This window comes from Anguilla rostrata, chromosome 16 (genome assembly GCF_018555375.3).
Source record: "Anguilla rostrata isolate EN2019 chromosome 16, ASM1855537v3, whole genome shotgun sequence".
NCBI classification, from domain to species: domain Eukaryota; kingdom Metazoa; phylum Chordata; class Actinopteri; order Anguilliformes; family Anguillidae; genus Anguilla; species Anguilla rostrata.
The window spans coordinates 24,496,071-24,508,540 of record NC_057948.1 but is presented as its reverse complement, the minus strand read 5'-3'; the positions used below and the strand labels follow the sequence as shown (position 1 = coordinate 24,508,540).

At 40.6% G+C, this 12,470-nt stretch overlaps 2 protein-coding genes across 7 annotated transcripts in view; both read left to right on the top strand.

Moving 5' to 3' along the window:
- LOC135241553 (E3 ubiquitin-protein ligase NEDD4-like) overlaps positions 1-3,488 on the top strand; it is a 38,464-nt gene extending 34,976 nt beyond the window's left edge. For all 5 annotated transcript variants that reach the window (XM_064312049.1, XM_064312046.1, XM_064312048.1 and 2 more), the window contains 3 exons: positions 6-102; positions 284-356; positions 814-3,488. In XM_064312049.1, the coding sequence (XP_064168119.1) occupies positions 6-102; positions 284-356; positions 814-916 (273 nt within the window). In that variant the 3' untranslated portion in view covers positions 917-3,488. The remainder of the gene's footprint in view (positions 1-5; positions 103-283; positions 357-813) is intronic.
- A 4,443-nt stretch (positions 3,489-7,931) lies between these two features.
- Positions 7,932-12,470, top strand: part of LOC135242032 (protogenin A-like) — a 42,119-nt gene continuing 37,580 nt past the window's right edge. For both annotated transcript variants that reach the window (XM_064312901.1, XM_064312900.1), the window contains exons 1-2: positions 7,932-8,086; positions 9,758-10,060. In XM_064312901.1, coding sequence (XP_064168971.1) covers positions 8,020-8,086; positions 9,758-10,060 — 370 coding nt within the window. In that variant the 5' untranslated portion in view covers positions 7,932-8,019. The remainder of the gene's footprint in view (positions 8,087-9,757; positions 10,061-12,470) is intronic.

Sequence of the window (12,470 nt, the reverse complement as noted above, 5' to 3'; positions counted from 1 at the left end):
CTCAGGCGGTGCTGCTGATGGACGCGGAGAAGCGGATTCGTCTGCTGCAGTTTGTGACCGGCACGTCCCGCGTACCCATGAACGGGTTCGCTGAGCTGTACGGTGAGTCCGCCTCCCCGGCTGCGCGCGTTCGTCGCTCAGTGACGTGTAATTGAGCGCTAATAATGGCTCGTGTGCTGAAGTATGTGAAAATGCCCGCTGCCAATAATAGTTGTGCTCTTTACAGTCATGGGATCGTTTATTAAGACTCATTTGACCGCTGTGTTCGTCTAACCCAAAACAGGGTCCAATGGTCCACAGCTGTTCACCATTGAACAGTGGGGTACGCCTGACAAACTGCCCAGAGCCCACACTTGGTGAGTTTCCCAGAGCTCCTTGTACTTTTTGCACTTCGAAACTGCTCCAGAGTCAGTTTTCTCTGCTCAAATCCACATCTCAACCATTATGCAGTGCCATGAATGGTACACTGAATGGTTTCAGATCATTTATGATTATGATATGATTTCTTTTAAAAGTTATCTAATCTAATTATCAATAAAATTTGGTTAATTGGGTACCTAAGAGGGTAGTTACTTTTTTACATGGGTGATATGGGTGTTTGATAACTTTTTTCATTAAATAAATAAAATAATAATTAAAATATTTTGTGTTTTCTCAGTTTCCGTTTGTCTAATGTTACATTTTGTCTAAAGAACGGAAACCATTCAGTGTGACAAATACGGAATAATAGAGGAAATCAGGAAGGGAGCAAATACCTTTTCACAGCCCTGTATGGGGGAAAAAACCTGTACTGATCATATTTCTCCCCCAAAGCTTCAACCGCTTGGACCTTCCTCCATACGAGTCATTCGAGGAGCTGAGGGAGAAGCTCCACATCGCCATCGAGAACGCGCAGGGTTTCGACGGCGTGGATTAGGGGGCGTAGGCGAGAGTAACTGAAGAAGCACTCTAATTGGTGGACACCGCCGGACACCTCCGTACCCACGCAGGCACAGCACATCGGCTGTCAATCAGAATCTAACGGAGGAACGCAGGAGGCGGGCTGTTTCCAGAACGCTAAGCACAGTTCTCCCCCCGGCTGCATGTTCTTAACGGGCCTTTGGGGCTTCAGTTAAATAGTGAAGAGCTCAGATATATCCCTCCAATCAGACAAAGCCTTCCTTTCTCTGGTTGTCTCTTCTTTACAAAAAGGTTTACAGAACTCGGGCCTGGATGCAGTCCTGCCACACAGAGCTTTGTGCTTCATTCACAAACATATGCAAGCGTTTCCTTTTTTTGTTGTTGTCACTAACGCCACATTATTAGTTTGTCTCAATAATGGAAAATTTAAAAAGTAGCATGAAAAATGGAAAAAGTACACGATGCTCCGAGATGCTTGTATTTGTGTAGTTCATAATTGTACAGTTTATGTTAATGTGTATGTATCTATACAGATACACATAAAGAATGTTCATAAATGTATACTTCTCTATCCTTGAATAGGTCTACTATTTTGAAAGGGGCATATAAGCTATATGGATTCATAGGCTGACCTGGAGAAATACATTTGGTCTTATGCAGTAGAAACTGATATTTTATCAGAGTGAAGGATGGCCAGTGTTTCGGAACAACCAGGAGATCCGTCAAATAATATCCAATAGCAGTCTTACAAACTGAATTTCCTTTAGTCTTGTGATTATCTTTAATTGGCTGACAATGTATCCATCTTTTCCAGTGTCTTTCCAACACGGGTTTACAGTCACATTTAAAAGTCATGCGCTGCACTTTGATTGTGGATTACTGAAAGTATTGGCTGCTCTCTGAATCAGGGCTCTGCAGCACTGTGCATCTGTTTAAGTGGTGGTTAGTTTACATCTGTGTAAAATATGTAAACACAGTGGCGGTGAGTCCTGAGAAATGAGTGGGAAAACATGCTTTTAAAAAAAAAAATAATAATAATAATAAATAAATAAAAATTTTGATGATTAATCACCACAGCTATTAAACAGGATGTCTCCTTAGCAACACATTCCTGTGTTTGGGGTTGTTGCAGGACAGTACCCTCTCTGCACTCGATGTGAAATCATTTTAGTTCTGTCAGTTAAGATGCGTTGCATGAAGAGTTGAATTGCAACAGAGGTCACTTTGAACTTTTAATCAGTGTTTATTTTATTTCAGTTTACGTGTTTCGTTTTCGTTTTTAATTTTGCCCTCCCATGTTGGAAAGGTGAATTCTATTGGTATGCCTTTGTCACCACTGCAACATTATCTGTCCATTTGGGAGAGATATCTGTAGACGGGCACACGTCGGCGCCGAGGGCGCGCTGCCACCCAGCGCTCTGTACACTGCGCCATTTTGTGCCCCGCTGGCACGGGTGCCTCTCCTGGGGATGAGACGGACGACCCTGCGCTGGCTAAAACGCTCCCTGTATGCTGACGCTGTCCTGCGAGTCTGCTGGTCTCAGTTGGCCCCAGCACGGTTGCCGTTAGATACCAGGTCACGGTGTGGCACTACACTAAGGACCAGTGCTTATGCAGGACAAGCCCCCCCCCCCCCCCCCTGAGGACAAATCCCAATGGCTTGTGTCTTACTGTCATGACTAAAATAATTTTTCTGATGTGCTAAGTTAACACTGTCGTTTCAGATGCAGATAAAATTGAAAAGCCAGCCAAATGGCAGTGAGTTTCATTTCATTTCTGTACTCATTCTTTGTATCGATTAATTAAAGTCAGGTTTTGGATAGTTGTCAAAGAGTGGAGGTTCTCTACCTCTTCTGCTTGTAGTTGACTAGTTGTCACTAAAATATAACTATTGTACTACGTTTTTTCTTTTGTATTACTTAATTTTATGGGTTTCGATGTCTATCATTTTAATTGAACATATGTTTACACTGTCCAGTGTTTGAATTCTTCATTTTATTTTCTACTGTCTTCTATGTTAAACGTTTTGACTTTTTAAAAAAATTTGTGCTAAAGAATGGAGCACTTCTGCTATGACTTTTAGTTTTCAAATGTTTTATCATATGAATGTTTTCATATTTCAATAGTGAAGGATTACTTTTACTTTAAAATTCTAGCTCTCAATTGAACATTTGACTAGAAAATGTTTACATGTAAACCTTGCTGAAAATAAGCAAATACTTTCTTTTTACATGTAATTTACAAGACTGTTAAATTACGATGCCTTTGTATAATAAATTGTACTATACAATATTTTGAATATCAGAATTATAATGCATTGAAGTATATTCTTATCATTGGGGAGTATAGTTTTTAAGGCCCTAAAGTACAATATATTTAATATTTCAGACAAAATTAAGAAAAATGTATATATCATAAATATGTTGAGTACATATGATTCTGGCATATAAGAAATGTATTTTGTATTAATTGAATACGTTACTGTACAGTAATATTTCATTAACTTGTTAAAATAGATTTTAACATCAAAATTGCATGTCCATGTAAATGGTGGCATATTTTGAAAAATAAACAGAATGTGACTTTCATCTGTCTGAATATATTTTCTTTCATTTATGGCATATTCTTTCTTGCACACCCTGAAGAAGCCGCAGTTAACATTTGTGCATATACCACTGCAAAACCCTAATTGGCGGTCTGCTTACCTGACTGTTGCACTACATTTAACTTTTAGGTGCTACTGAATTAAGTGGGGCGGCATATTAGAATTATAGATAATACAGGTATTTTAATGAAGCTTCTTGGAAATAATTTACTGTGTTGCCATTTGGAACATCGCGAGGACGGAAATGTTTATAATCTAGTCTAGATGTAATTAATTATAACACGCTCCATTCACCGCTCAGATCGTTTTGTTTATCTCTATAGCTTAATTTAATTTGAATCACAATTTCAAGCGCGGAAGGTGTATCTGTGTCCGTCCGAGCTGTAATACCAGTACAGACCAGATAGTGGCGTTAGAATGCTTTTTTGCAGCTGTCATTTGCCACTGCATTGTGATATCCCTCTAGCTGTGCGCAGCGGTACTAAATGTCTCGGGTGTCCACATGCAGGGTAAAACGGTTATCTAATCAACAGAGAAAATATAGCTTGCGCGAGCTTACTTTCAAATGGTCGTTATGTCATTTCTGTGCATATGCGTTGCTGACGAGCTAACGGACTTGCTGCTACGTTTGCATGACGGTAGCCTACTCTGGTGGACTTTTTTATTTTTAATTGTGGAACTGGTGCACCCTAAAAGAATAATTCAGCTGTTATATGGTTTGTTTCCCTGTAATATACTATGCTCCCTTTGCAATATGTTGATAATATTTGATTGTGAGACTAATTTTAATTACACTGATCGTTAACAATGCTCTATTAACATCTTTTTAAAAAGTCATTACTAATATTTCATTTGTCAATTGTTATAATCAATGATGCATTATTTTTGTCTTTAAAATAGATCAGTGAACTTTTCCAAGAATTAATTCAAGTGCTGCCTTCTAAAGTGTGTTATTAAAACTTCCCTGATGTAAAGGATCTCATATTTCCACTGTGAATGCACCCTTTTACTTTCATTCAGTGACTTTCACTTTTTAGGTGGGGTGGAGTATGGGAGCAGGACAGCCTAACTCTGTCAGAGATGCTCTGTGTCAAAAAGCTATTGATTGTATCCACCAGGCAACGGCTCCCTCCCTCCTCAACTCTCTCCAAATATCCAACCCCCCACCCAGATTCACACTCTGTGGGGGCAGGGACCGCCCTCTCTTGTGGTTTAGGTCATAGGTCACGCTCAGGGCCAAGCAGTTCTTTGGACACTGCAAGGGTCATTGGGGATGGGCTTCTCTTAGAGCAGGAGACCACTGTCCTTGTCCAATTGGACTACAGCCTTGTGGTGCCGGATCTACTTTCCCCAGGCCCCAGGAATATTCAGAACATGATAATGACTTTTACTCTATTGATTAGGGCTTGGAGCTTGACCTCTGTTTGTGTGGACCCCCACCACACACCCTCAAACCCTATATCTTCCACCCCAAAAACCGGTCAGTATTGGCAGCTTGTACGACCAAATCCCAAATAGATGCTATTGGAGCTGCCATTTCCTAAATGGTCAGCATATGTGGTCATCTGGACTGAGATACTATGTAACAGCAGGTTAAGAATGGCAGCTTAAAAAATTAAAATGTGCATACATTCACATTTAATGTAATTTGATATATTATGTCCATGTAGATGTTTTTTCTCAGAATGTATCTCAGATAAATTTTTAAATGATCTTGATTGTAATGGCAGTCATTTAATTCAGTGTACTCATAACCTTTGAAAATAATGTATAGTTCATGGGAGTATAAGCCAAGGTTATCAGTTTCAGTCTGCTCACAGCATAGTCACTGCTTCTCATCCCTCTCAGACACGTCCATCAGAATCACCGCATCTATAACGTTTCAATAGATTTTGTAATCGAAAAGAAGAGGACCATACTGGGGAAAAAGCACAAAAAGTTTGGAAAACCTTATCTGGGGCTGGAGTATTTTCATACAAATTATTATTAAAGCAATATCATGTTCCCAGCCAATAGTTGCCAAGAAGAAGAGCATTCTTTTCATGCTGACAATTCAATGGTGAGACAGGTTAACTGTATGTTGTATGAAGGGTGGGAGAACATTCATATCTGGCTCCTGGTCATGTGTGAATTGACAATTTTACATTTTTTTAGTGATATTCATGTGTATCTTTGCATGAAACACATGTTTTGTGAAGCTCAGCACTGGAGCAGGCAGTACAGCTGGGCCTATTGTCCGATAGTTGAATGAGGATCTGTGGAGGGGAGGGGGGGAAGGGGTCACCCTCCAAAAAGAATTGAGCAGCGGATCAATATCGCCATTTATTTGGCAGCTGTTCTGCTACCATCAATATTTTCTCATAATTACCAAACCCAGTTTTGGAGGTGCTGTCTCACACTCCTGAAGCATTGTGCTTGTGTAAGCAGGGCCTTCTGTTGGCCCAGCAACCATAAATGGCATCCAGTATGTGTCACCCTATCCCTAAACTCAGACTGTGCTTTCACTGTGCATATAGGCTCTGCAGAAAACCATTATAAGCCAGTCATTTAGAAGTGTCTATTATTTATATTTTTTCAAATTTTTAAAATGTTTTTTCTGTCTCCAGAGTGTTTTAAAATAGACACACAATTACAAGTTTTGAGCTTTAAAAAATTATAATTGAATTGTAATATGTAAGATATATAATTGTAGTTTTTAAATGTGTCCTTGATGTACTGTGCTGCTGTATTGTTGCTGCTTGTCAGGATGAGAGTCAGGTCATTAAAGACGATTAAGCTTTGTAATGAAATGTGCTGTGGCACTGGATTCCCTTTCTCACATCTTCATACGGACTCTTGGATTTGGACCCAAAACCTCATGGGCATGGGATCTATGTTCATCCGAAGTCATTCGGTATAATGAAGGATTTCATCCATTCACCTGTACTATGAATAAGAACGTCTGCTAAATAAATGTAATGTATGCATTTACCATTTTAAAAAGACACTTTCCCACCTATCCCACCAATTCCTGGTGCCCTTATCATGTGAGATGCCGCACAACTACTTTTCTTAACTATCCATGCCTCATTGAGGCAGTTGAGGCTATTCAAAATACAGCATCAATGTTTTACCCGTGATTTTAACACTGCAAGTTCCCTGCAGATTAAGACCTAAACTATAACCAGTAAACCCACTCTGCTCTCCAGGGTTTTCAGTGTAACTTACTGTCCCACCCAGTGGCACCCCAGGTGCAGAACGGAACAGCACTCTACGTGTTTAAAACATAGCGATCTCATGCACTCTTGCATCTTGAAGCTAATAGCCACAATAATTGATCCATAGGCAACACAGTTTCTTTGGCAATAAAATGCCAGAATATTGATCAGTTCCTAGCCGGTTTTAAATGAAAATAATGATTCCCCATGCCTTAATATATGGAGTCACAGGATGACCAAATATAAATGAAAGGAGGAAGTGTGTATGTATACATCCTAACATGTGCCGCTAAAATAAATAGAAATCAAGAACATAAACACTTGAAATTTCTCCATGCTGTCCCACTGTTAATTAATCTTCTAATTTCATTTATTTTTTTAATGGATCCTCTTAAGTTTTGGTGTACCATTTGCATGAATTAAGAATACTAAACACTGCTAGAGAATCAGTGCTGAGGTGTGCTGATTTTCATTTACAGCCAGATGGGGACATAACTGATAGCTGTTGTAACTGCAGTTGATGGTTGACATTGGAATGAGGTGGAACTATAGTGGTCTTGTGTGTTGGTCAGTTTACCAGATCCCCATCCCATCCCAACATACACAGATATGTGCAATGAATTCATTGTATAGAATTTACATTCATGCAAATTAGTCGCTGTAATATCACACAAGATCATTGATTTAAAAATGCAAAAAAAGACATATATTGTTTATGCCATTATTGTATTGTAATCCCTTTACTTGATGTAATAATCATTTATGGTACATGTTTTATATATTTCTATCTCCAGTTTCTTCTCATTCAGTTGACCACTAAAAGACAATACAATTAATATAACAATGTACCACAGCAGTAACTATAGCGCACGTTGCATTACATTGCAATCATTTAGTAGATGCTAATATCCCAAGCGACTTACAATACACGATTATAGGAGTGACATGTATTTCAAATGTTAATTCTGGTGTTAACTCCGGTGATTTGGAGAGCTGGAGGAAGAAGTCTTCCTTCCTAACATTGATCAGGGTAAAAGCCCGCTTCAGGTGCTGATCCTGGATCGGTTCATCTGGCGCTCTTCATCAAGGCAATCAGTTTGCCCAGAGAGCCGAAGCGCAATCGGGGTCAGTTTATGGATGAACATCAACGGCCAGCTCAGCCGTGGAACACACATTGGGGGAGGGATTGTCCCTTTACGCCAAGAGAAAAGTAGTCCCTGATGCGGAGTAGAGGCGCTCTCACTTGAAACCTGAATTTGCACTTTGCAACGAGAGGCAGTAGTCACCAGAAATAGCATGCGAGAACAATTTTAATAAATGGCGTATTTTAATAGGAAAAAATATCAGCGTTTGCTGTTTTTTGCAGTATCACTTCAAATTTCAGGTAAGTGTTTTTATTATAGGCTACTTATTTTTTTAAAATAGATTTTGAGCACTTTTTAAAAAATGTTACGTTTCTGAGGCGTGCATCCCTGGTCGTCATAATGTGTCCTTAAACTGTGTTTATGTTAAAGTTTCTGAATCGCGGATAACTTTGCAAGTTTCTAACAGAAATGACAGGGTGTGGAATCGCATATTGTGCATTTCGGAATGAAACGTACAATGTGAAATTGAAGTGACAATTTAATTGTGCGCAAGTGGACGCTGGACGTTGTATCATTGCCCAGTGTCATGGGAGGGCACGGTAATGGCCGCGCTGACCACTGCTCAGGACATGTATTGTCCGATCTATGATCGTTCCAAATTATGTGAATGGTAACCTATACATTTATCAGTTTCTACCTGGAAACGCGTGGTCCGCTTTATGGATGTGGTGTTGGAATAAAGCAGCTAAGTTCTGGCAACATTTCTACTACACGTGGATAGGTGAATGTTGTGTTTGCTTGAGAAGCATTAGCCAATCTACCCTAAGACGTGATTGCATTTCTTCTCATTTCAATTGGCAGTCTCAATGAAATTTAACAATAGGCCTGCAATATATTTTGGTGCGATTTATGGTTCGTATTCTTTATATATTTTAAAGTTAAATTAGAAAGTTAAATCGGTCTGCAACCGATTGAATGATAGCTATCTGCACCTACCTAGATATGCATTAATAGTAGGCTATTCTTTTAAAGGATAGTTAATGTTGGCTCTGATATTTCCAAAAAATATAAGACGCTAAATGACTAACTGCGTTATGATCACTCTAAATAAGATACAATAAGATGTAATTATTCTTTATATTGCATTTTACGGTTATGAATATTCTTGTATTGGTTTAACAGTGTGGTATTTTTTTTTTTTAATTCATGGAGCCATAGAAAAACGACTGACAGCACGTGGCTTTATAGTGCTGTTTATTTATTTATTTTCCAGTGTCGGGACAGTTTTTGAAATAAACTTCTCAAGGCAGTGAGTTAGGCGATCTGTCGGTTTCGAGGTGGTCAATACAGATAGTCTACATCAGTAGCCTTCAACCCTGGTCCTGGAGAGCTACAGGGTCTGCTGGTTTTCATAGTGACTCTGCACTTCATGAATCAATCAGAGCAGTTGATTACACAGTTAAGTCAACTCACCTGGTGTTTTGGGTCTCAATTGGGTTCTGATTTTAAGGTGAAAACAAAAACCAGCAGACCCTGTAGCTCTCCAGGACCAGGGTTGGAGACCACTGGTCTACATAGTACATACGTGCCTGAGCACTTCGGCAAAGGGTGGATGCGCAGTAAGTTAGCGTGACCGCTCAGTTAATCGTGCTCTTTATCATCCCAGCGTGTGTCTAAAAACGTGTGAATGCATTCAACCAGAAACAGTTAACTGTTGAAATGCCTTTTTGTATGTTTTTTCAAGGTCAGTATGCTACAAATCCATTGCTTTCCATTCCAGTAATGACTATTATATAAGCATTTGACTGTTCAGTTAAGAACATATTTGTGATCTTACACCTGAAAGGGTTAAATGGCACTAAGGCAGGCCACAGTGCTCTTCAGTTATGTAAGTGCCACCCCTCCTTGCCACCTCCCTCCTCTCAGCTGCCCCTGGTATGAAACTGACTGCTCCTCTCTCCTCCTGGCAGGTGTGTTATGTTTTAGTGAGTTGTTTTTCATCAAGGAGCCCCATGACGTGACTGTGGTGCGGAAGGACCCGGTTATTTTGGACTGCCAAGCACATGGAGAGGCACCCATTGATGTCAGGTGGCTAAAAAACGGAGTAAGAGTCTCTGAGAATGAACGGGTCTACCTGCTCTCCAATGGCTCCCTGTACATCTCAGAGGTAGAGGGCAGAAAAGGAGACAAATCGGACGAAGGCTTCTACCAGTGCCTCGCGCAGAACAAGTATGGAGCCATTTTGAGCCAGAAAGCTCGTCTAACTATCGCAAGTAAGTATTGCCTCGGAGCGATGCCTCACTGCCTGCAGGAATTTTAAAAGCCCCAGAGGAAAATAAAAGTGTGTCTGTCCAGTGGAAAGTGCATCAGTCCATCAGGTCATCACTGTTGATGTGTATGGTTATGGTGACCTCAGCACTAGTAGCACTAGGTGTTTGATGGGGAATGAGGGTATACCACATGCACCAGAGCAAGGGTTTATGTCAGTGAAATTAAATGACCTTGTTTCAAAGGACCCACAGCTGTCTTTCACTTCACTGGCTTTAATTTGACAGTTGCTACACAGGCTTGAAGCTGGTGCATTACAATAGCAACTATGGTGATTTGATATGACATAATATTCTGGCTGTATTAGTCATCATTTTTAGCAAGGCATCATGACAAGCATTCTGTCAGTGAAGGAACTGTCAGGCTACAACCATGGAGACCTCTCATTGTCTCTTTAATATAATCAGATTGAAGCTGAACTGAAGTTTCATTTAATGTCATTTTGACAACAGAGATTAACAGAATGGGAATTTTGGGGAAGCGATAGGCTAGATGACAGACTTTTCTGTGCTCCAAAATAAGGGGGAAAGAGATTTCCAAAACCACTAGCAGGGTGCTGTCATATCCTTTCAGCTTTTGGGACATCTAATCTTGGGGCAGGCTGACTTATCCTTTTCCTTCAGAAGTGTAATGCACAATGTTGCATTTTGGGAATCCTAATTCTCTAATCTGTCTAATAGCCGGGAAGCTGAAGGGGGAGGGCGGGGGCCGGGGGTCGGGGGGGGGAGGGGAGAGAGCGAGATAAACCAATCAAAGCCAGAGATGGAGGCCTAAAACTCAGAAGTTTTTCTTGTGTTCGAAAATGTGTTCATTCATGTGCAAATGAAGAAAGCTGCAGGTTTTAGTGGGTTAAGAGCTGTCCAGGACGCGGGTTACCCTAGCGCTAAAGAGCAGATGACCCCCATTCACTGGCCAGGGCTTTCATGTCATTGCTCCCCCAAAGTACGTGGTCAGTAGGAATTGTTCTTCTGGAATGCTTCTTTTTTTGGGGGGGGGGGGTGTGGGTGAGGGGGCATATACGTGAACAGGCTTTTTTGCTTTCTAAAAGGGAGGAGAAGCTTTGTGAGAGCTGGCCATTAGGAGACCGTCCTCCGCCCGTGTCACCACCCCTCAGGCTATCCTTCCTCCTGGTGCTGACGTGCACAATAGACTTTGGCTGCTTGTCTCTTCCCAGCCTTCCCGTTCAGAGGGGAAACCTGATATTTTAAGCAGAACCTAGTTCTGAAACAGGCAAGCCCTGTGCTATCACACATTATTCTCATCAATAGTTTTGCCTTTTGTGTCAATAAAAAGAGCAACATGCAGAAATGATCGATCAGACCTGAAAAATAGTACTTCTGGCTCTGTTACAGTGATGGCAGATTTTGTTGGCCTTGGACTGCCGTAAATTAATTAAACCCCTTTGACCTTAATGAGAAGAACCCAGTCTAATACTTTGTAAAAATTTAAACAAGAGAAAGTTTTTTGGTGTGACCAGCCAGGCATTTGTTTTCCTTCTACAGCCGTTTGGCTATACTTGATATATGCTTGAAGTATGTCCATTGGAAATATTTCAAATACCTCTTGCCTGCTTTTTCCAGAACTGTGTAAAAACACATGCTGAGTGATCTTTTCAAAAGAAACTTCCTGTCACCTGCACATTCTTCAGTGTCCATTGAGAGATATCAACAAATAATTAAGATATAGTGTCAGTGTGCTTTTTCTAGAGCAACTGCTTTGCTGACATCTGTTTATGTACGCGTGTAAATGTATTTTTTAGATTTACATCTTGCGGAAAGTGAGGCAGATTTAACCCAGTGTGCTGCTGACAGGAAGTTGGTTGTTTATTTCCTTTCCTTGAAAGGTGGAAATTGGATTCTCAAGCAGGGGGCTTGCTGCAGCTCTGCCCACTGGCTGTAGCACAACTGAGCTGAGAGCAGGCCTTGCTGTTAAAGAAAAACAAAAATCTGCTTTCCCCAGTGCAAGTGCCTGACCTCCAACATCCTGTTTCACTGATCATCTCAGTCACTCAGGAGTTACGCTGTCCCTCTGACACAGTTTGCTGTATGAAATTATATTGTGCCCTCTGTATTGAGTTCGTCATAGATATCGCTGGTCTTTGGGTGGTTCATTTTGGGTGTAATAACACTCATGTTCCAGATGCATTCTAATTTGAGCTGAACAATGCACTGGCAAGTAGATGTTGGAAGACAACAGTGGATATAAAGGGGTCTGTGGTCAACAAGTCAGCTCATTTCAAGCCAATCTGGTCTTTCACTTTACTTGTGAACCTAGAAGATTCCAAATTCAATTTCTTTTTCTTAGAAAACAAAATTGTCTACTGCATACGGATTTGCTTTGCTGCTGGTGGTGAGA